This window comes from Talpa europaea, assembly GCF_964194135.1.
Source record: "Talpa europaea genome assembly, chromosome: 6".
NCBI classification, from domain to species: Eukaryota; Metazoa; Chordata; class Mammalia; order Eulipotyphla; family Talpidae; genus Talpa; species Talpa europaea.
Genome location: NC_140072.1, coordinates 54,180,804 through 54,205,040, shown reverse-complemented (window position 1 = coordinate 54,205,040; position 24,237 = coordinate 54,180,804). Strand labels below are relative to the sequence as shown.

Genomic DNA, 24,237 nt, shown 5'->3' with positions numbered 1-24,237 from the left:
CTGGAGTATAGGCCAGAGGTGGGGGAGGTGGGGGTGGTGAAAGGATTCACCAGAGACTAAGTAGAGAACAGAACAGGCAGATTGACTGAAATACACTGCTGAGGGGAGCAGTAGGCGAGCCAGGAGAGGTTTGCTGCACCCTGTGGGCAGCACCCTGGCTGGGGATTGAACTCATGCTGCAGTGGCTGCGGATAGCCTCATAGGCTGTGCCCCAACTCCTTGTACCACCAGGGAGGCCCAAGTTAATGTTTTAAATGGAAAACACTAAAAAGAAAATCTCTACAATCACTAATGACTAAGTACTGGAAACCTATGTTCTCAATCTTCCAACATGTTGTGTTCTTTTGTAATCTCAAGATAATACATTATATATTTAAATTTCTGACACACTGAAAATAAAGTTTAAGTCATATGTATATGTTGTACTGGTACAGTATGTTGCACTGGTCCAATCAATAATGGTAATTTAGAATAGGGGACTCAAGACAGTTACTTGGATTATATTGTCTTTTTCTTGAATCTTACCCAAAATATACATATTGTAAAAGAAATCAAAGCAAAACACTCATGAGACAACCAGGGGAATTTGAACACTGTTATTTGATTGTTTCTCTAGGGGGTGTAGTTTTCTTTTATTCAGAGTGAGCTTTTAGGAATATTAAAATACTTTTGGATGAAATAAGGTGATGACTAAAATTTGCTTCAAAATAATCTGGGCGAGAAAAGAACGAAGGGAGTAGATGGGAAAAAAAAAAACAAGCCGAGTCATGAATGATAAATTTGGCATGAGGTCAATGGGCACATGGCAATTCATTGCATCCTATTCTTCATTCATGTTAAAATTTCCCACAAAGAGTAACAAAACACAGACCAACAGATATATTTACTCTGACAGCAGTTTTTTGAGACAAGTCCAAGTCTCACCCTCAAACTACTCAGCCTCCTGGAGAGGAATGGAGGCCAATGTCCCAAGCCGCCCCTCTGAGGACCTCAGTAGTAGCAGCCAGCTGCCTAAGAGCAGCAGTGACTGTTTCATGTAGCACACGTGGCAGATGGAGGGAGGCTGGGTGAACGGACATCCTTCTCAAGATACATAAGAGAAGGCTACACAGAGCATTAACACCCAGAGGGGGGCAGAAGGGACCACTCACCCTCAAATCCTGTGTTCCTCAGTCGCCCTGAACCTAACTTGACAGGAGACAAGATATTTGGTGTTTTGAAGCTTCCCTGGTCAGGTACCTAGAGCATGGAGCAAACATGCCCTGGCTCACATTCAGTCCCAAAGCTGAGCAGCGTACAATCTTGTCTCTGGAAAATCTTGCACATTTCCTAGGATTAGCAGCAGTGACTCAGATCTCTGTGTTGCCCCATTCCTATTTCCCACTGTGGGGTAGCACAGACATTAGGAATCAAGTAGGTAAATCCAAACCTTTGACTCTCCCTCAACCTTGGCCTATTGAAACAGGAGGAAACAGTGCCTACCTAGTAGAAGATGAAGTGGTAACCACCACAAAGACAAGTCAAAAGCTGGAAAACTAAGAACTGCTTAGCTTTTGGGACCCAAAATAAGGTTATTTGTGTTATTAGTGTATGCTTTGGGAATGTGGCTGCCCATATTCATTTTCTTTTAATTTGGTTGTTATCAGCCTCTCCCAGGTATTTACCTTCCTTCCTGAGAAGCTGTGTCCAGCACACGATCTCGTTTAATCTTCCCCTTAAAATTACATAAGGAATACCACCTAAGGAAGGTGTTATTAGTCTGATAATAGATATAAAAACTGTGATCAAGAGGTTAAGTGACTTCTCCAAGTTCACATAGCTTATCAGAGATCTGAGCCCTATTTTTACTTCATAAAATTGTCTCCATGTTGGGAAAGGTGATGTTAGCCATGAGACTCTCCTCTGAAGAGTTGTTAGGGGATAAAATTTAAATTGTTCATACCCTGCCCCTACCAACTGCCAGTCAGTCGCCAGTCTGCTTGGTTTTCATGTTCAACTGGAAGTTCTGAATTTAGATGGATCAAAGGAGGTTGTTCCCCTACTATGCTCCATCCTTGGTATACAGAGTATTTCATTAGGACGTGCTTCCTTTCTTCACATCCCAATTTTCAGAAATCTTGGGTTTCATGAGCAGTTCCCATTGCCATCTATGTGCAGTGATGCTCTATCAGCTGTGTTATCCCCTGAACACCCAACTTCCACAATGTAGCACCAAGACACATTAGTGTGTGTACACATTCTGCGCACTCTCCTTTCATGCCACTAAGGCCATTTCTGTTCCCTCTATTGCACCAAAACTACTCTGGCCAGCTCACTGATTCTCAGATGCCACTTTCTAGAAACCAGCTCACCTGACCCCAGTTATATCAGAGGCTGAAGACTACTTCTCCTGAATTTCTTTCCTCTTTCTCTTGGGGGTCTTTATTCCAATACCTCCTCCAGGCTCTGCTATGCCCTCCCCCTGCCCTATATACTCTCTTCAGGTGACCTGCAACCACACCTGACTCTCAGGTGCTTGCTCCAGCTGCTTCCTCTGCCTGACCAAGTCCTGTGGGCCAGTGCCTTCCATCTGCCTCACTGCTTCAGCACTCAGATGCCACACCATGCTGCAGAGCATGGGATCTGGCCTTTCCATTGGCCGCGCAATATTATCCTCTCAAGTAAGGGGGAAACAAACACCCCACAGGGAAAACTAGGAGCAATATAGGATGGGAGACAGGAGGAAAAGTAGGTGAATTTGTTCTCTTATCACTCCCTCAAATCCAACATAATGTTCCAGTAGGCATCATATCTATCTAGTTATCACTGTCTTTGTGAAACAGTTGCCAACTCATTAAAACAAATCTTGTTTCCCTTTCCTGAGTAGCTTCCCTTCTTCCTTTCCATCACTGTCACTGATCTCGAATTGCATCTGCCAGTAAAGCTCTAGCACGTAAGCTCTGCCTCAGGTTCAGTTTTTTAAGTAAACTGAATTAAGACAAAATCTCATCTAAACCGTGACTTCAATGACCACTCACACAACTCCAAACTTTCTAATCCTGACTTCTCTGCTGAGCTCCAGACCCCACTGGAGCTAACTATCAATGGACATCTCCAAATGATCATTCTCACCAGCACCTCAAACTCATATCTAAAATCAAACTCACAGTACACTCTCCAAAATATGTGCCCTTCTCCTGTGCTCTGGGGTACAGAGAGAGGGAAGTGACCTAAAGGAATTCTCAGTGTGTCTGAAATGGGAGAAAGATGGGTTAACCAACAATACAATAGAATAACATGCTTACTAGCATAAGGCAGTGTCACAAGAGTGTGTGCTAAAGAAAAGAAAGCCTGCCATGCACCAGGCAAAGTGCTTGAGGTTTCCAGCATGATCTAGCCTTCATCACAACCCTCCAAGGTGTCATTATTCCCACTGTGCAGTTGAGAAAGCAGACTGGAAATCAGAGACCAAGTCAAGATCACAAAGCAACTAAAATCCAAGTACATATAGAAGATTCACATTCTTTGCTGATTCCAGAAGCAGAGCAGCTAATAGGCAGCAGGGATTGGTGATTTCCTGAGGTGACAATGCCACAGCTGTCTTAATAAATGAAGAGGATGTCAGTTGAGGAATGGGGTGGAGTAGGAGCAGAATAATAAAATGAAGGGAAGGAGGCAGCTGGCATAGGCCTGAAAGAGCACAGGGTGGCAAAGAAACTGAAGGGGTTCACCAAGGCTGGACCCAAATCACAGATGGCCTTGTGTGCCATTCTAGTTAATTTTTTTTAAAGATTTATTTAATTATGCATACAAGGACTGGGGTACAGGCCAGAGGTGCGGAGGGTGAGAGGATTCACCAGAGACAGAGTGGGGAGCACAACAGGCAGACTGACTGAAATACACTGCTGAGGGGAGCAGCAGGCAAGACAGGAGCGGTCTGCTGTGCCATGAGGGTAGCTCCCTGGCTGGGGATCTAACGCGTGCTGCAGTGGCTGCGGATAGCTTTGCAGTGCTATGCTTAACCCCTTGCACCACCAGGGACACCTTCTAGTTAATTTTAAATTCTAGTTGGAAGGATCAATTCAGAATTTCAAGTAAGAAGTGACATGACCCTGTTTGTATTTTGGAAAAGACCCTCTGTCATCCATGAGAATTTGTTGAGAGAGGTAAACAAGTGAGAGTAACCATTTTAAAGATTGCTTAAGTACCCACAGCAAGAAATTATACACAAAATTAGCATCAGAGGGCATGGGAAAATGTGAACAGATCTCTGACAATAGTGAAGGAAATGTTGAATAAGACTGGGGAACTGAATTAGTTAAGGAAAGTGAAGAAGGTGTCAAACATCCATTATTTGTGTTCATCAAACCCAGGACACAGAGGAGATTATTTTTGTTTTAGACTTGACTTTGAAAAAAGATACCAATAGGCAACTGGATGAATGAATCTGGCATTCTGGAGAGCAGTGGTTCACATGGTAGTGATATTAGACCAGTCTCCAAACACTGGCCCGAAGAGATATGAAAGATGCGGGAAGTAGAGGTGGGACTGGCAGAGGTTACACAATCCCTCCCTTCCTAATTCCAGACACAAGTCAGGTGTCACATCCTCAGTCTAGTCCTTTCCCTTTTGTTCAGGGCCATGAAATTTACTGGACATGAAACCAAGGGAACAGCATTCTACTGGACATTAGAGAGGGGGGCCCACATTCGGCACAGCCAAAGTCTCAGCATTCCTTTTCCTTCGCTGTTCTGCACTGAATGGACAAAGCACCATTCCCAAACCACACAGAAAGCATGGAAGCACAAGTTGCTTTAATCAGGGGGTGAAGTCCTCAATCGGGGGACTTCACTCAGCCTTTGGTGGTGGTGTCTCAGCCTACCTTTCACATGCTCTGAGGCCCCTAGAAAACTCCTTCCTCAGGAAGGAGGGAGCAGCTGAACAGCAAATTCAGGCCAAGGGAAACCCATGTCAAGGGTGGGTAGGGGCAGGGCACTGATGGGTGGGAGTGAAGCTGAACAGGGCAGCTTTACATACACAGTTCTACCTGGGGGCTGGCTGAGGTGGCTGTGCATCAAGCAGAGTGGCATCAAGAGGCTAAGGGTAGGAGGGGACAGGGGAAGGAGCACTTAGGAGATGAGGCGACCATGAAGCTGATGCAGCTGTTCCTGGGTCAGCACCAGCCGATGTCGCTGTCCAAGGCCAGCCGCACATGTGAAGGTCACTTTGCCCATGTAGACAGTGTCATCCTGCTGCTCCTCCTTGGCCTAGGAGTCGGCAAGGGAAAGAGGTCCTCAGATCAGGAACTCACTCGAGCTGTGTGCCACTGACTGAATCCTGAGACCAAGGTAGCCCAGTACCTGGGACACAGGATTTGGGACTCCCAGGCTACGGTGACCACATTGCCCAAATCAGAACTGTGGCACACAGACTGACAAGGGAATTTGGAGCCCCTGTTGGTGTCAAACGTCACAGAAGGTATATAATTGCTAAAACTGTGGAACTTCTTGAGGCAGTACAAGTACACTTGAATTACTTGTAAGACTTGGCCAGATAACTCAGTAGGTGCAGGAGCTAGAGCTGAGACCCCAGAGGTCTCTTTAAATTCTGGGGGTGGAGGAGAGAGGCAGGGAAGGACCCTCCTATGCCCACCATATTACCCCATCCTTCTCCCCATGTTCCCTCTTACCCTGAGGAAGGCTGATGAAGGGAAAGTGGCAAAGTCACTGGGGACCATGGCTCCAGGGCACTGAGACACAGTCTCCCTGAGGACTTCATCCTGGTGGAAAAAGGGAACAAGCGTTCATTTTAGGGACCGGCATAGGCTGGTCCAATACCTCAATGATCTCACAGGATCACTAATACCAGGGGTACAGGAACCCCGTCCTCTCTATCACTATACTCTTGCTCTCACCTCCAACCACATCCCCACCCTGACATTGTTAATTTACAGATACTTATCCTTCAAAGATAATTCAAATTCTATGGTCTCTAAAAAGTCATCCCAACCATTCTACCCCGATGGGGATCTCAAGCTGCACCCAAACAAAATGCTCTAAAGAGGATCCTATACAACCCATTTTGTTGATGAGAAACAACAAACAACAACACTCTGCTGGGTGAGAAAGGGCAGGGTCTGAGTTGACCTTGAGCTTCTCAATGGTATCACTTAGGGACTTGAGTTGAGCCACTTGCTCCAGGAGCTGGGCCGACGGGCTCTTGGCAGCTGTGGGGAAGAAAGACAAGGTGAGGCCCATGAAGTCCCAGGCAGGCAGCTATACTAGAGTAAGAGTTAAGAGTGCAGGTATGACAGGGACGCTCTCATATAGCATGCACATAAGAGAGTGAGTGAATCAAGCCAAGTGAAGGGGTTAGGGGGAATGTAGTATTCATTTCAGGGTTGAGAGTCCATACCAGGGCTGGTGCGAGTGATATCGACTACGCGGGTATGCGTGCTCAGCTGATTCAACGTCTCTAGCAGTTGGCTGGTCTTACGATACAGTGCTCCAGCTGCTAGTTCACTGTCAGGACCCTCACGGGGTGGGAGGGAGAGCTTTGAAACATGCAAAGGAGGCAGGGCTGCTAAGGATGCCTTCATCTGGGCTCCCTGTGGGAGCAAAAAAAGAGGGGTAGAGGTAAGAGGTGTTAGAAGGTTCCTGCCATGTGTCATCAATGGAGCAGGTATGTTCTGTCCCCAATCCAGTCTGCCCTATGACCGTCTCACCTTGAGTATGCTGTTCTCATGCTGGAGCTGGGAGATGTGCAACCTCATGGCAGAGATTTGCTGAAGGAGCAGTGGTGAGTCCTTCACCAGCCCAGGCCCTGACATGGACCCTGGAGCCTGTCCAGGGGCACCACCTGCAGGTACCACAAATAATGCCGTCAGCCCCGTGTGGAGAGAGTTGAAGGGGACTCCGTCCCTGCTCAGCTTCTTTCCTCATCCTCTCCCACCTCCAGCCCTGGTTGCTCCCAAGGATTATGTCTCACCCTATTCTCCCAAAACCAATTCCTACCACCCCTGGTAACCCCTGGCCAGGTTAGGTATCTACCTCGTTGCTGCTCTTCTGTGCTCAAGATAGCCCGTGGGGTAGCAGGAAAAGAGGAGAGAGGAATTAGATAATTTGGGGGTTAGGAGACACACCAGAGGACATGATTCTTCCTGATCACTATACCTTCTCTAAGAAGAACCTGCCTCTGCTCTCTACTTTGGGAAAGAGCAAATATGTATTAAAGAAAAATAAGAAAAGGGATAAGGCCATGAGACAGGCCATAAAGAATGTGAGGAAAAGCAGTGGTGTGTGCTGGAGGAAGTACTTGGGGCATGAGACCATTCTTGACCCCCTGCCTCATTCTCCATTTCCAAGAAGGGCTGGGGAATGCTCCAGAGACTCTCTTATGTATGTAAACTTAGTGTTACCCAGCAGCAAAGCTTAAGTTGAGAAAACAGATTCATTCCAGTTCTCCTCAAATCCCACCATAACTCTTGAGGCAAAATACACCATTTTCTGGTAGGAATTTTCATAAATTCAGAGTGTTTGTTTAAAAAGCCTGTGTTAAAACAGTGCAACATGGTAATTCTGGAGGCCCCGCCCCTAAATAGGAGTATTCTAGAATCTAAAGTCAAGAAGGTACTTGGTCTTGTGGGTACCAGTGATAGGGGCTTTGATAAAAGCAAGTCCACTGGTAAGGCCTGGTGACAAGACAGAGGGGAGGTCTAGGGATCCTGAGGGTCTAGTTCCAGGGTAAGAAGATTATCATTGGAAGGTGAGAAGGGTAAGTAAGAAACTGAAAACAAACAGCAAACTATAGGACTGATGAGATCCAAGATGGTAGCAGCTACCTCTTCAGTCAGGAAACTAGGAGGACTGGGCCTGGAAGCCAGGAAAACTCCACAAAAGGAGTCCTGGAGACACTAAGAGATCAGGCAAAGGTCAGAAGACAAGTCACAAGTGAAATTAGGAAAATTTAACAATGGAGGAGATAACTACATGACAGGGTAAAGTCACATAACAAAATGCAGTACCCAACCAGAGGAAAAATCCAGAGCAGGCATTAGGCATGACTGTTAGCCCAGCTGCTGCAGGCTGAAGACTCCCTTGGAAGGAGGGCAGGACAGAGAGATCAGACTGCAGACCTAGAAGGGACATCTACTAGAGTTCAACTACTGCGTTAATTTTGAGCTTTTCTTACAATTTGGTAGTACCCTACCTGGGTCAGGTGAAAGGAACTCTGCATATATCTTTGGGTGATTAAAAACTTGGTGACAGCTGCCCCAGAGAAACCAGAAAGCACATTCCTAGGTAAACACTCAGGGGCAGGAGGGGAACAAGTATCTAACTGGGGTCAAGAACAAGAAAGAGGATATTCAATCTCCTCTGGGTTGGTGCTGCCTATCACTGCACTCACCACCAGCAATGCCAGAGACCAAGGTTGCAATGCCCGATGCGGGGGCTCCCCGGATTCCCTCGATTGTACGTTTGGACTGGTTATTCAGTCGCTGCTTCAGCTCTGTTTTCTCTGCCTCTAGCTGGTCAATGTCAGCCTGGAGTGCATCCATCGTCTCCTCAAACTCTCTGGGAATGAGAATCTGGGCTTGAGCTGTGTCCCTCCCCCACAGCCTGACCCCCACTTCTCAGTCATGACATGGGCTTGGAATAGCCCTGCTAGTGAGAAGCGAGAGTAGGTAGAGGCTTATGGAGCAGTAACACAATGGGGTTGGCAATTGGTTCCCCTGGGGAGAGTCTCACTATGAGAAGGTTGGGAGAGGGGAAAGGGGCTGGAGGCAGAGGGCTGCTGGCAGGAGGGAGGATTGGAGTAGGCAGTGAGGTCAGGGGAGGTGCCTGACTTCTCCTTCTTGCGCAGCAGTGCTTGGGTCTCCTCTAGCCGAGTCTGGACTTTCTCAATGCGCTCATCTGCATCCTTGGCAGCACTGTCCAGCTTCTTCTCCAGGAGGCTCAGTCGCACATTGGCTTCACTCAGCTCCTCCCCCTAATGAGGGCAGAGAGCTTCTAATTTCCTTACATCCTTCCATGGCCCCCAGGTCCCTGGGATAGACCATGAGATAGAAAGCTCCCTAAGGGCCCACAGAGCTCCCACTGATCACAGACTCCAATTCTCCCCTCGATCCCAGGCCTGTCTCAGTCCCAGCTCTCAACACTCACCACTATTCTGTGTCCAACAGTACCTCCTGGCCTCCCATATCCCGAGTCTACTCTACCCTCACCTTGATCTTGAGTGACTTCTTCAACTCTTTGATAACTGTCTCTCGATCTTCCAGCTTCAAGCCCAGGCCTTCAGCATCTGTGATCTCTGCACGCAAGGCTGCAGCCCGCAGTTCCACTGGAGGAGGCTAAGGGTCCAGGTGAGGGCAGAAGGCAGAGGTGGGAAAGCAAATCACCAATGTGTTCTTTTCAGAGACAGCTAGTCATAGGGAAAATCTTGCCTTCTATGCAAGAAAGTGCTCCTCAGGCTGTTTTCCCAGTGCTCCCACAATTAGCAGCAGCTCTGCAAGTCCTGTTCCTACAGACTCCTGCTCTCCAAGGAACTCCCCACCCACCTTGCTGGGGGGCCGCTCTGCATCATACTCTCCCTCCTGCATGGCTGTGGCCAACTTGTTCATGGTACTGATGAGGATGTTGCATGACTGGCGTAGACACTCATAGGGGCTGCTAGAGGGGGTCCCATAGATCTGCAGGAGCCAGAGGCAAGAGTTAAAACCCCACACTGGTCACCTGACTCCCCCACCTTCTGCCCAGTTATCCAGGACTCACCTGCTCGCTTGCTTTGAAAGCCAGCTCCTCCAGGGCAGCCACAGGCAACCCTTCATTCTCTGCCAGTGGGGCAATGAGCTGAGCAGCAGCAGCTGCTACTTCCTGTAGCACAGCCACCACCCACGTCAAGTGTTTCCTGCAGTCGAGGAGTGTGTCGGATACCTGCAACAGGCCAGTGTCAGGAGCCCAACCTGGGTCCAGGAGCACACCCTGGGTCCAGTACCACAGTTCATCCACCTCAAAACCATTCTAGTCCCCTAACCAGATCTAGATCTTGACACGCAAGGTCACTCCTGACTCTACTCAGCTTCCTTCCCTTCCCCCCTCACAGCCTTAAACCTGTGGTCCAAATGCCAGTGCAGCTGGGATCCCAGGAGCATCTGTCCCTGGCATTCGCCTTCGGATCTTCTTGCAAAACTGGCGGATGTCACTACAAGATGTTTCCAGATCTCGGAGCAGCAGGGCAATATCTGAAGCCTCCTGCCCACCCTGATCAGGGAATAGGAAAGGGATAGGGAACCAAGTAATCATTAAAGCTGGAGGTGAGGAGATGGAGACTAAGGAGGGAGAGAAACTCAAACAGATCTAGTTGTGTGCTCACCTGCAAGAAGGCACGCAGCCTCCCCACCTCTACACTCATGCAGTCCAGGGCACTCTGGGTAAACTGTGAGGACAGAAGCATGATTGTCAGATCCCAACAGAAACCCTTCCACCCATCATCATCTCTAAGAAATCTCCACCCTCTGCTGATCGCCAACATGAATTCATTCTCTGGCCTCCATGATTTGGCTTTAATGACCCTGTTGCTGTCATGTGAAGGGTCGCATCTCTTGATCTGATGATGCCCATTTCTGATCTCCATAGGGGGCTCAATCACTGGCACATAAACTTCACCTTAATATGGTCAGCCAGTTGCATGGTACTGTCCTCAGGCTGTTCGGCAAGGTGGATGCTGTACAGATGCTGAGGAGGAATGACAAAGAAACACAGGGTCTTTAGGTATTAGAAGAGTTAGTTCTTCTAAAACTGCAATTTAAGACCTGGCCATCATGGGACAAGACACTCCAAAACCCCCAAGAATTCGCTTCCTCAGGCAAGTTCACCTAAGAACAAGGGAAACCTCAGCAGCCAGTCTGTGACAAATGGCATTTGCCATTTTTTTTTTTTTTAAAGATTTATTTATTTATTTATACAAGCACTGGGTACAGTCAGAAGCATGGGAAGGTGAGAGAATTCACCAGAGCCAGAGGGGAGAGCAGAGCAGGCAGACTGAGGAAACACACGGCTGAGGGGAGCAGCAGGCGGCAGGAGAGGTCTACGCGCCATGTGGGACCCTCGCCTGGTTGCTGGGAATTGAACCAGCGCTGCAGAGGCTGTGGGCAGCTTTGCAACCCAGCGCTCAACCGCTGCGCCACAGGGGAGGCCCAGGCATTTGCCATTTTGCCAGTAACTCCCAGCAGAAGAAACCTTCCCTCCCTCACATGCCAAACGTGAATTCTCGCACCAGACCTGGTAGTACTTGATGGCCTTGGTGAGAGGCTCTACATTGACAGTCTCATCCAGCTGATCCTTGTGCAGCAGCTCAATGAGAAAATCCAAGGAGCGCTCGTGGGCACTCATCTCAGGGTAGAGGCTGCCCACCTTCTTATACACATCCACATTGCACTGAGAGAGGGCACTAGAGACCAGAGAAGGGCCCTGTGAGGCCAGGGTCTTTCAGGTGATTTCAGTTCCACTCAATCTCAAACCTGTGGCCCTGAATTGGGGAGTCAGGGGTCACTTACTGCTCATAGCGGTGGAGTGTGGCCTGCAGCAGACTTAGCGAGTACACCAACCCAGCAGCAAAGCTGAGCTGCTCCCCTGCAGCTCCTCGCAGCCCAGGTCGCTCTGAACAGTTCTCACTTAATTCAAACTTCTCCTGAGCCTGCTTTCGGATCAGCTCTGCCTGTGGGAAGAAGCACCAGGGACCTGGGACTCAGAAGATGAAGAACTCAGACTCAGGAATACGGTACAAGGAGCTGAGCAAGTTCATGGGGTCATGGACACACATGGGGGAAGAGAGCAGAAAGAGTGCTTAGATGGGCAGAGTCTCACATGGGGAAAGGCCAATAATATGATTACTAACAGCTATAAGGCTTTAGGAGCTCCTGCTACCTTTCACCTAGAATGCCATCCTGCCAGTTTCCACCCCCCTCCCCAACTCAATACCCTCCCATTAACTCCTAGATATCTTCTGGGTTTCAGTTAAAATATTATTCTCTCAATGATAGCCCTCCATCTAAAGCATATCCCCAGCTGTGTTATCTCAAAGAAACACAAGCAGTCAGCTTGGGCATACAACCTTAGCCACTACGCTGGCAACAGCCACTTCATCATCATACCATTTGTAATATACAACCATCTGCAATTTTATTAACTGCATTCCTCCACTACACGGTAAACTCTTTGGGAAGGGGATATTGTGTGTTGTCTTCATTCAGCATCCTCCATGCCTGGCTCAACAGGTTAAGTAGATTCCCGTCATAGGTAATTGATAGGTCATACCTTGCATATGAGACGAGGCATGAGTAGCAGCACCAGGACACAGTCATGGTCCCCACCTGGCCGAAGGAAGCTATCAGGCATGAAGGCTGTCAGCAGGGACATGTGCCGGTTGGCTTGGGCCACCTCCATCTGCCTCAATTCCATCTCAATTGCCTGGAAGTGGACAGGGAAGAGAGGTCTCAGCCAGGCTGAAAAGAGCCCCAGAACCACCATGCCTTGCTCCACCAGATTCCCAGCTTCTAAGACAAGCCCAGACCAGGAATCTTTCAAATCACCACACAAAGCACTCAAACCCCATTACCAGTTCAGCCACAATTATACCCAGGATGGGACCCCCAACACTCCCTTTTCCTGCCCACCAAATTCCTGACCTTGGCATGGGCCTTTGTCTCAGCAAACTTAATTTTGAAGTCAAAAGTCTCTGGAGGTGGCTGTTGCTGCCTCTCCACAGATGCTTCCTGCTGGTTTGTCAGTTCCCGATTCACATCCTAATAAGAGACAGAGAATGAGGCAGAGCTATGTCATTAGGAAGGCCCAAGGTGATTGTGGGGAAAGCAGGAGGTATGCAGGCACCTGTAGGTGGGCAGTCAACTGGCGGTACTTCTTGATAGTTTGCTGGTAGTCAGCAACTGTCTCCTGGGCTGCTTCCACACGCTTCTGGGCCTCCCGAACCCGCGCACCCGCCATGTCCAGCTGCTCCCGCAGCTCCAGCTCTGTCTCCCGTGCATTCTCCTGCAGCTCATCATTCATTTCATTCATTGCTTCCTGGGAAGCCACAAAGTAGTTAGGGCAAAGGAAAAGCAGGGTCAGGACTGCATGCCAAAATAAGTCCACTCCTCACACACACACGAAGGTGAGGGATCTTATGTCAGTCTCTGCAAATACCTGCATGTCAGAATCAGAAGCTAGGGGTCTGCTCATCTCTTACCAAATCCCCCACAGTCTCTCTCAACTCCCGCACTTTCTCTTCCAGATTCAGGTTCCGGTCTGTCAACATCTCCACCATCTCCTCAGCTCCCAAAGCAGCATCCACCTGTGTTACAGTTAGAGAACAGGGAGAAGGCTGCTGAAAGGTACCTGGAAAGAGGAGGCACCAACAGGAGAGCTGAAGGGAGGGGACTTTAGAAAGGCCTGGGCTCCCCAGACCTGCTCCTTGAGCTCATCAATGGTGCTCTCTGCCTGGGTCAGCTCTTCCTGCAGACGCTCCCGTTGTTGCCTCACGACCTCCAGTTCTTGGTTTTTCTTTTCCATAAGTTTCTGGAGTTTCACATGCTCCTGCTTCTCTGAAGAAGACAGATCCCGCATCCTATGGAGAAGTGGGGAGAAGAACAAGAGTGTATGTAACTGGGCAGCAGGCGCTATAATACATTTGAAGGCAGGAGAGTGACTCTGGAGTCAAGGAGTGAGGGTACCCTACCTCACCAGGGCATCCTTTAGGCGGGCATTCTGTTCCTCGAGCTGTTTGAGCTGGTAACTGGATGCAGCCCCATCTGATCCTGGGAAAGACCGTTAACACTTTCAGACATGGTTCCAACCCCACCATTTGGGCCCCAGCAGCTCCTGGCCCCTTACCCTTCTCTTCAATCTCAGCCTTGAGAATCTCCAAGTCAGTGGTGAGCTCATCCACACGTTCCTTCAGTGCCTCCACTTCCTGTTGCAAGGACTCAGCTCGCTCTTCAGCCATCTCCTTGTCCAGAGTGGCCATCTCAATGGCATCAGCAGTGTCAGCCATCTCCTCCATGTAGCGTTCCTTTGCCTCCAGTGCCTCCTTGGCTTCCTGAGGAGGAGTGGAGGTTGGGGTGGAGGGGCCAGCTCAGAAATGCCTCATGCCACACTTTCTCAGGCTGTTCTAGGCTCCAGCTCCGGTCTAGTTTCCAGGACACTTCCTGACCCCCACGTCTCCCCAGCCACCCCTTCATCCTGAGTCCCACCTTCCGTGCTTCCTTGAGACGACGCTGCAGATCTGCCTGCTGCTCCTGCATTTTGCTCTTCCATTCCTGCACCTGCTCCAGCTGGATCTTGTGTTTCTCCAGTTCTTTTAACTTTGCCTTGTCTTCTGCCCGTTTTAGCCGCAGGGTCTCCAGTTTCTCCTCCAGGTCCCGCACCTGGGCCCTCAGCCCCTCCTCCTCCTGCAAAGGAAAGACACTCTCAGTCCACCTCCTCCTCCCCACAAAGACTAAGCTGGAGCAGAAAGGATAAGAATACTGCAAACAATCATTCCAGTTCCATGGTCAAAAACAAATGCCATACAGACAACTGAGAAGAAACCAGGGCATAGGACATATGGGAAAAGTGTGCAAGAAGGGGAGAGAGAGAAGGGAAGTTTCGTCAGTGGCAGGATACCCACAGGCTTTGTCCCCACCCTTCGAATTCAAGTTCTGAGTATCCCCCAACCCTGGGAAATTTTCAAAACCTGCCAGAGACCACAGTCCCCTTTTTGTCAATTCTAGTTCACTGCAACCTCAGTCCTTACCTTAGAAGGGGAAAGAAGTGGGGGGGCTGCTCCAGGAGAAGTGAGAGCCGGTGTGGGGATGATGGGCGCTGCCAGTGGAGTCTGAGCTGGCGTGCTGGGCTCACTGCTGCTCAGTTCACCTGCTGATGCTGAACCGGAGGGGCCCAGGGAGCTACTGGCCCCGGCCACACCAGTACTGGCTGGGCGGGTGGGCTACTCAGAGGGTAGTGGCAGACCAAAGAGAATAGAGGGCAGGGGTAGTGAGAGAGACAGAATATGAGAATATGGCAAGGGAAAGAGAGACAGAGAAGGAAAAAGCAGAAAAAGGGTATCAAGCACAATGAGAACAGAGAAATGTAGTGAAGGGGAGAGAGAAAATGACACAAAGTCAGAGATAGTGACAAGGACAAGGGGAGGAGGGAGGAAGACAGAGGGAAGGGGTGGAGGGATGGAGAAAGACATAAGATTATCAGGATCCTCCTTTGGCAAAGACCCCACATTCTTCCCAGCTCTGGCACTACCCCCCTTACAGCAACATCCCTTACTCCCCAGAACTCCCCTCTGTGACCCACTTGTGATCATTCTAGCATCTTTTAATAATTCTAGTTGTTATCATTCTTTGAGCCTAGGCACTCCTCCCCCAGACAGAAAGAACAGACTGGAGTTTTGTTTACCAACTTTCATGTTCCCAGAAAAGGCTGGTCTTTAAAAGTGAGGTTACCAGGCTCTGTACTCCTACTAGGGGGATACTACCTCCCAGTTCTTTGGGAATCAAACTGATTCTCCCTCCCTTAGTCTATTTCGGGGACCCTAAAGGTAAATGGACCAGGGTGAAAGTTGTACTCCTAGACTCCCTCTTCAAACAGGTTTGGTAACGGCAATCCTTCTGTCATCTCCCTCCCCAGAGACAAAGGCACTATAATAAGAGACACAACCCAAGCTCCTGTGGGGTTGGAGTGGAAGAGCTGCCCTGAAGGCCCAGGCCCTGGCGTGGATAAGCCTTCCCAGGCTTTCTCTTATAGTGCTGAGCCCTGAAGCACTTCTGGTGGACTGCCAGAGACCACACGCGAGTCACAGACACCCCCCCCACACACACCCTGCTTTTCACCTGCCTTCTTAGCCCTGACATTTACACTGTTAAGTTCTTCTTCAAATCCCTTCTAAGTCTTCCCACCCCACCCCCACTGACAAAAATGGTTAAAATGTCCTTCTTCAAGAAACCCTGACTTGACTAACCACAACCACTCTCATCTCTCTTCTGCACTGAGATGTACCCCTATGAACCAGAAGTCAGGTTCATAAAAGGGGCCCGTAACTACCCTCAGTGCCCCTGACAGCATTGAAAAGAGAATCCAGGACACACTATGATCAACTTTTACTTGTTCACACACATGCTTACAAACATGCACATGCCTGAAGAGTGTGTGTATGTGTGTGTGCATGCGCACACATTCAGAAGTGGCTTACACAGAGGCTTATTTTTTCTCACCTTGGGCCGCCGAGTTGTGGTCTGGACAGGCCAACAGGAGCCAGAGAAGTAGTCAGGAAAGAAAGGATAATGGCGGAAAGACAGACAGCAAAAGGACAGCAATGAGAGCAGAAGAAATAATAGGAATGGGGTTATGATTAACAACCCCTTCCCCCTCTTGTTAATCACCTTATTCCCACTCCAGGAACCCAAAAAAATTCCCACTCCCAATGGTTCCTGCCCCAACATTTGCCCAACCATTGCAGACTCTATCTGTTCAGCCGCCCTGGAAACCCCAGAAGTCTCCTAGGCTAAGCCACAGGAGACCAAAGGGAGCAGCTGGTAGAGAAGGTCTCCAGAGACCAGTCCTTGTGCCATTAACTTTGAAAACTCCAGCCCAGAGCCAGAGGCCCCGCCCACACACCACTCCCAAGGACTTTCCCAGGTCAGTCCCTTATTCGGGTGCCAGACTCCACAATGGACTCTCTAGAAACACCATTCGACAAGAGCAGTGACATGAGCTCAGAAGTGAGTGGTAGGAACCTCGCAGAGGGAGATCGGGCCTCCAGGCATCCTTCCTCTCCCTAAGCTCCTTTTCCCCAGGACCAGATCCTGTAGCACTCCCCATCCCTGGGGCAAAGGCTCAGGTGTCAGGACCATGAATATTGCATTAGCCAGAAGCCCAGAGCTCAGCAAAGTAACCCCACCCAGGGAAAAATAAAGGAAAAGGGGGTGGGCAGCGGCATAAAGAAATTACAGCCCCAAACCAAATCCAGAAATCCCTCAGGTTACCACGAAGTGGTAATAGTATGATTAACTCCAAATTCCAAAATAGCATTACTTACTACCCAGTGCCTCACTGCTCTGACAAAAACAAGATATAGCTTGTCTCCTGTTTTTAGGAGACATTTAAGCCCGAGGAGACCAACCCGCAACTCTTCTTTCCATAGGTAAAGCTGCCAGAGCTGTGCATCAAAAACTATTCTAGAGTCCCTAGCCCACCCTGGGAAAGCCCCTTGATACAAACCCTGGTGGTGGAGGCATGCTGAGAGTACAACCAAGAGTCATTCTAGCAAAGACTGGGCCAGATAGGCCTATTAGAGGCATAAAGGCATCTGGGCCTGCTTCCCTAGATTCTCTTACGGGAAACTTTCCCAAAACCAGTTTGCATCAAAAGCAGCCCAAAGCCCAGGCCTGTGAGGCCACTGGAGTACAAGGCCAAGAACAGACTCAAAAGCAGGCAGGCCAGGGAACAAATGCCCAGGGAAATGGGTATGCAGTGACATATACCTATCCCTGCCCCCCACTTTCAGCCACCCTCCTCCCCCAACCAGGTAAAAAGATGAAGTCAGTCAGCCCCCACCCCCACCCCAGCAGCCTGCTGCCACCATCGCCTGGCAACCCGGCAGCAAGACCAGAGCAAGCAAGAGTACCTTTCGGGCTGTCGGTGCCTGTCTCATCATTGCAGAAAAGCAAAGAAAGCCAGGAGAGGAATGAAAAGAGGGACAGAGGAGGATGGACAAACACACAGAGGAAGGACAGACGAAGGGAGGGAGAGAGAGAGACCGAACAGAGGGAAAGGCGGCGGAGACAGGAGATTAGTGCATCAAATCCCAACAATGCAGCCTCAGCTTCCCAGTATGGTGTTTTCCCAGCTCGAAATGGCTGCGGCTCAGATGCAAAAGCTCCCAAAGGTGCGCACTGGGGCTCCGCAGGCTCAGGCAGGCACGGGTGAGGCCGGCCCAGGAGCCGGCCCAGTTCACCAGCTTAGGTTGATGGCAGCCTCAGTGGCCGCAGAATCAGCTCCGCCTGACGTCATGCACCCACCCTCCTCATCTCCATGGGGGTGGAGCTACTGATTCTTGGTCACCTAGCAACCGCCTGGCTCTGCTGGCTCCTCCTCCTCCTCATGACAGGACAAAGTACTGCGCAGAGCCTGCTCTGCTTCTGCCTCCAAAGAACAGGTTCTGGCTCCTCCCTCCTCTTCTCTGCCCCCAATCCCACCCTCAAGAGTTTGCTCCAAGAAACTGGGCTGGGGCCATCCCAGAAATGGTACCCTCTGGGGCCAGGGCCTCACTGCTCCATTACTCTCTCATACTCACACTCCCCTCTGCACACAACCCTATCAATTCCACTTCTGTTTCTTCCATACATTGACAACGCCCTTTGGTTGTTCATCAAGCACACACAACCAGAGTACCCCTCCTGTGACAGCATCAGCTTTGGGGGGAACACAGTGAAATTAAGAAACCCTGGGGAACACTGAGCAGCAGTTCTGATAACAGTGTTTGGCTCCTCTCCCAACTCTCCCCTGGCTGATGGCAGGTTAATGCCTGTCTATAAGTGTTTTCAGAAAGGACTGAGCATCTGCAGAGAGATCTGGTTGTCTTCTGCGCTCTCGCTCAAAGTTCCTTTTTTGTTCTGATAACTCCCTGTTGCATATAGGATGAGAGCAGGGGCCCTTGGGCTAAGTGATCTGCTATGAGAGAACCAATGGAGAGGAAGGCCTGCTCAGGGAGTTGGGGGGGGACTTGATTACTTGGCTGACACTTTGCACCATGAGCAAAGAAGGCACTGTATGCCAGCACAGGCAGCCTAGGCTGGACTTTGCCACATTTCCCCAGGCAGCTAGCAAGACCCCAGGTTTGGGGCATGGCCCAGGCCCCACCCTGGATAAGATCAGGCTGTAAGCAGAACTCTTCCATAGGTAACAGACTGCAGGTCCATGCTCTTCTCTATTCAGGGGCCTGTTGTGAGATGGGAGCCCCAACCAGGAGACAATAATCAAGGGCAGAAGCCAAGTTTTTATAACTTTGAAGTGGGTCCCAGCATTCATTAAAGCATTATTTTCCTCTTACCTCCACATTCCCACCCAAGTCAAGACCCCAAAGCAAGTAATGTTATGTGATTTCTTCCCTGGCAAGATTCCAAAGTGAGAACACACCACCAACTAGGAGTGGGAAAGATGTATTCCTCTCCCCTTCTAATACCCCAATCCCATGCAAGGTCAAACAGGCCTGAGACAGGTTGGCAATAAGGAAATCACAGAATCATACATACAGCACAGTATGTACAAATCAGACAGGCACATGCAAGTCACAGACAGCTTGGGCACAGACAGGCCCAAGGCAGGGCTGGTGTGAGGAAGTCATGGCAGCGACTTAAGAGTTTAGAAGAGTTATGGGCTCGCACAGTTGTGCCCCACTCCAGTGATGGCTGGTGGAAGGCTGCAAGGGGTTGCAGAGGCCCCACACCAGAGGAAGAGGCAGAGAAAGACGGAGGAGAGCATTCCTGGCATTCATGGCAATGCCCATTCAGAGGCAGGCACACGAAGACTCTCAGGCTCCCCAACATGGCAATGTTCTTGTGCTCTGTTTCCTAATCTCCTGCCTCCTTGCCCAACCACCTCACATGGTACTTTCCCCACCTCCAACCCCCCCAGTCTCTCCTCCCTCTGCCCTGGAGCTTGGGCTAAATGAGGACCCCTGAGAACCCCTGTTACTAACCCCTGTAAGTAAGAACTCTATTCCATGCTACTGCTATTAACAGTCAAATGCCTGGAGTCCTGAAGCAGTGATGGGGGTGGGGTATAGGGGCTGAGGGACCTACTTGATTAGTTCTACCTGTGCCTGGACACTGAGACTGATCTCCTTGCACCCCTCAAAAAACTCTGAAAGCCAAGGCCACCATTTCCTCTGGCCATCCCAGCCTCATGGTCACACACACATGCATGCAGCAGCCCAAGTACATGCAAGACAGCTGGGGAGGGGGCTCATGGCCCTCACCCACCCAGGCACAAACAGTAAACACACCACCTTCTTAGGCTTCAGTCCCCGCTGCATGAGGAGTAGGAAAGGGCAGAGTTAGAGATGTCACACTGTGCTAGCTGGCCAGACATCCTGGGTGCAGGCATTAAGACCAATTTAGGCATACACAAGGGCAAGAGTCACTGCAAATCCCTGTGTAAGTTAGATGAGGGGTCACTCAAGGACAAGTTTCTAGGATATCCACATCCTTGCCCAAAGAAGCTGCAGTCCACAGTTCCACCTCACATACCCTGCACAGAGTAACAGTAACCTGTTTTAGCAAACAGGCTTAAACAGGTAGCAAAGGGCCAGCTCCTAACCATTCATTTGTGAAAAGGAGCACTTTTCCTCTTAGTTTCTACATTACCCACACCCTCCGATCCTTTAGATCTTGGCAGCCATGGACATCAAAAAGTGGGAAGTTGGTAATGTTACTAGGATCAGACTTGTCCTTCCTGTCAACCCAGGCCTCAGTCCCATTTGATCCTGAACTTTTGGGTCCCAGTTTTTCCCTACCACCACCTTACTCCACTCCTAAAACAGAAAATTATACCAGGAAGCTTTCTTCTCAGAGAGGTTAAGAGACTGGATAACTAATTCACCTTACTCACCTATTGCTTCTACCTGCCTAACATTTGGCCTCCTTCCTCTTTATTATTCTCCACTCCCATCCACAATCACTTACCAGCTTACTGGTCTTTGCGGTTGAGTCAGTTCCCTCTGCAGAAAGCAAACAGAAACAAAGTGTGTGTGTGTGTGTGTGTGTGTAGAGGGATGGAGGCAGAGAACATCATGTCAGAGTAGAGGAGCTATAACAAATACACAGTAGAAATGGAAGTTCTCAGGATCCACTGTGGCCCCATGAGAAGACAACTGAAGTGGGTGGTCGTTACCTCTTTTGAGGACCTTTGAGGCAGAAGAGTCAGGTGTCTCTGGGGAAGTAGTATCTGCTCCATCTTCAAATACCTGGATCTGAAGCCACAGAAAAGACTCAATATAGCCAGACCAAGATGGCTATATTATGGACACCTCCCCAGGCCCCAAGCAAGCCTGGGTTACAGGGCAGCTCCTCTAAGAATAGATCACCAATTTTCCCTCCCCTATTACCTTCCACTTTCCCAACCACAGATTTATGATCATAGCCAGGAAAATGTAGCACCAACACACCAGCTGCACATGCAACAGAGCATGTGCACATGTAAACATGTGTGCATACCCAAGCGCACACATATACCCACACACAGAAGCAGGATGTGAGTACCTGGGATTGGCGCACAAAGATGCCATGCCCTTCATCACAAGTGAAGTATTTCCTGCCTTGGACAGTTCCATCATTCTTGCCTTTTGCTTCATCCAAGATCACGCCTACCCACTTGCCAGTGGCAAAAAGTGTGGCTCCAACATAGGCCACAGTGCCTCGGTGGCCTTTACCAATCACTTCCACACGGGAGCCCACTCGCAGAGGCCGGGCACTTGCCTCGGCACTCATCCTGCTGCCGCTGGGTGTCTGAAAGAAAGATATATGCAAACATACACAGTTAAAGATCTCAGGTCAAGGGTGTCATCCTAATGCATAAGACTCACCATCCTGGATTGAAAAGAACCAGAAGTCACTTCCCAAAGCCCCACTCTCAGGGTACAGTGGACTTCCAAATGCCTTATTGAAAAATGTCAGAGATATGTTCTTCCAAGATTTCTCCAAACTCTTCTGGAATCTCCCAGAATTTTTAAGAGTTTATATTTAAATTTTATAACAAATCAGAATTCATTGATACATCTGTGAATGTCACCACATGGCTGTTTTCTCAGGAGCACCACCCCCAAGGAGGGGAAGAAAGCTCAAGAAAATACCTCAGTTTAGATGAGGCTCCCCACAACCCAATGCTCTGATTCAGGAGCCTGAGCAAAGAAGGCAATTCAGTAGGTGACCCCACAGAATCCTGTTCCCATCCCCACTGTCACTGTCTTCCCTGTGGTTGAAATCACTCTTTTACATCTTTCTCTTTCAGAGATATACAATGTGCCTCCTTCCACAACTTAAATCGCCACCATTCCTTCCCAACCTGACTCCCCTGACCACCAACCACACACCCACCTTAACATTCCTTGATGCCTCACCACATTTACTCCCTTCAACCATTTACTCCCTTCTTTCTGCCCTGAGCCCTGTTCTATCAACTCTGTATCTCTCAAGCTCTGGAGGTCCTTCCTCCATACTGTGTTGCTAAAAAAAAGAAAACCAAAGGCCAGGTAAGTCAGATTTGTCTCATCACCTGTCCACTAGACTCTGCCCTGAGGTCTGAGTGGATAGTTTATCACCCCATGGATGTACAGCGCAAGGAATACACTAAAAATTGTCCTTGGGAAGTTCTCAGTTTGGCATAACTGTGATGAGGAGACATAACATGAAATTAGGTCTTAAATAGGCCTATGGCTTAAAAGAATATCACACCTAAACCATTTTTAGCAATAGCAGCTCCATGAACCAGGGACCTTGCAGCAAACAGATGAAAAAGGCATAAATAAGTGACACCATGGTCCTAAATTTTCCACAGGGCTCCCTTCTGATGGCCCCACTTGGCTTTAAAAGGGAGCTCTGCCAAAGCCTGTCCCTCCCTAACTCCCTTCCCCAAAGTGTTCATCTAGGAAGATGAGGATACAGCTCCCCAGGGCTACAGGACCCCAAATAGTACCTGGAACAGCAGGATGATTCTCATGGATCTGACAATAAAAGGAACTTACAGTGACATCAGGGCTGGCCCCAAACTCAGAGACTTCCCTCAACCTCCCAACCCTCATAAGAGCTCAGAACCAGGTGGATACAACAGTGGATATGGATTCAATATCAGCCAGAAGAGAGAGAAAGCAAGTAACAAAGCAGCTCTCATGAAAGGCTTTTTTCTAAGGCCATTCCAAACCACCGACTCCATTCAGAGTTTCCAAGATAGTCTAAGCCCCCTGAGGAACCTCTGGCCTGAGGTCCAATTAGAGCCAAAGGTTGGGCCTCACCAGCTCCCACTTAGGGCCCAACTCTAGAAGGGGAAGCCTCTATTCAGCCTGACACCATCAGGGCTTTGAGTGGCCCTCCAGCCTGTCCCCCCAACCCCCATAGAAATGATGTCCACAGGCACACAGGCCTTCTCCAGCATCCCTCCCAGGGTCATCCCAGATCAGGGCCACTTACCCGGCTATACACGTGCCTCTTGCTCTGGGCCATGTCGCTTACTGAGCCTCTACCCCCTCCCCCAGCTGGCCAAAGACAGAGAAAAGGCAGAAACCTAGGCAGGAGGGTCAGGGCTGCAGGCCCTCATGGACAGACATAGAAGCCGTCAGGCATGGCCCTCCCCAGTCCATGGACTTCACTCGGTGGCCTACCAGGGTAGGGATGGGGGCAGAAATGGGGACTATGGAGCAAGTCCCCTCTGCTGCCTGAGGATTCTTGAACCCAGAGACACCGAATCCTGCTTGCCAGCTGATGAGTCTCACTCTGCGCTAGTGCTGCTCTAGACTTGTCAGGAAAGGCGATATCCTCTGGGTCCTAGTGTCCCCCTACTTCACCTGGGCCAGATGAGAGGGGCCAGGACTAGGGGGCTAGGCCCATACCACAGACCCTCAGCACTCACCTCTAGTGTAAGCTACCCTAGGGCTGGGATGACAGCCCTAATGGTTCCACAGTACTGGTACCCCTGTGTCCCTAACTGCCACCTTCTCCCCAGCAGGATATGAGATTCAGCTAGCCCACAAACATCAAGTGACACTTCAAAATGATTAGCTGCTAAGGCCTCCATACAGCTAAAGATGAGTCTCTCAGGCCTCTTTCTTTTTTTTTTTTTAAAGATTTATTTATTTATGCATACAAGAACTGGGGTACAGGCCAGAGATGAGGAGGTGAGAGGATTCACCAGAGACAGAGTGGGGAGCTGAATAGGCAGACTGACTGAAGTACACTGCTGAGGGGAGCAGCGGGCTAGACAGGAGAGGTCTGCTGCGGTCTCAGGCCTCTTTCTAGGGCTCTCCCCACTCCTCCCCCACCCCCCACCACCTCTTTCTAAACTCTGGATTCCAGGTCCAAACCCATGTGATTAGGGTCTGGATTTCAATATCCCACTGGGTCAGAGGAGCCAGGCCTGTCCAATACACAGCAACAGAAGGGCAGTAATAGAGGCCACTTCACACAAACAACACACAGAAAAGAAAGTCAAATATTCCAGTTTCCCC

At 49.6% G+C, this 24,237-nt stretch overlaps 1 protein-coding gene across 8 annotated transcripts; it reads right to left on the bottom strand.

Moving 5' to 3' along the window:
* Positions 1-4,779: 4,779 nt before the first annotated feature.
* DCTN1 (dynactin subunit 1) lies at positions 4,780-23,236 on the bottom strand (the record flags this gene model as incomplete). 8 transcript variants are annotated; one of them, XM_084234698.1, is made up of 32 exons in its annotated part: positions 4,780-5,246; positions 5,669-5,758; positions 6,126-6,205; positions 6,394-6,586; positions 6,704-6,837; positions 7,029-7,043; positions 8,386-8,552; positions 8,825-8,967; positions 9,203-9,328; positions 9,536-9,667; positions 9,750-9,911; positions 10,089-10,238; positions 10,351-10,413; positions 10,644-10,712; positions 11,259-11,427; positions 11,534-11,694; positions 12,294-12,446; positions 12,665-12,781; positions 12,867-13,058; positions 13,222-13,326; positions 13,440-13,599; positions 13,711-13,789; positions 13,866-14,070; positions 14,225-14,422; positions 14,767-14,958; positions 16,235-16,255; positions 17,647-17,664; positions 20,029-20,049; positions 20,705-20,739; positions 20,913-20,991; positions 21,281-21,526; positions 23,204-23,236. In XM_084234698.1, 32 exons carry the CDS (start codon positions 23,234-23,236, stop codon positions 5,109-5,111), a joined length of 3,846 nt encoding a protein of 1,281 aa, XP_084090824.1. In that variant the 3' UTR covers positions 4,780-5,108. The 8 variants fall into 8 exon arrangements, with proteins under 8 accessions (XP_084090824.1, XP_084090826.1, XP_084090825.1 ...); XM_084234700.1 differs by lacking the exon at positions 7,029-7,043 and having other exon boundaries at positions 8,377-8,552; XM_084234699.1 differs by lacking the exon at positions 20,029-20,049.
* Positions 23,237-24,237: the final 1,001 nt, after the last annotated feature.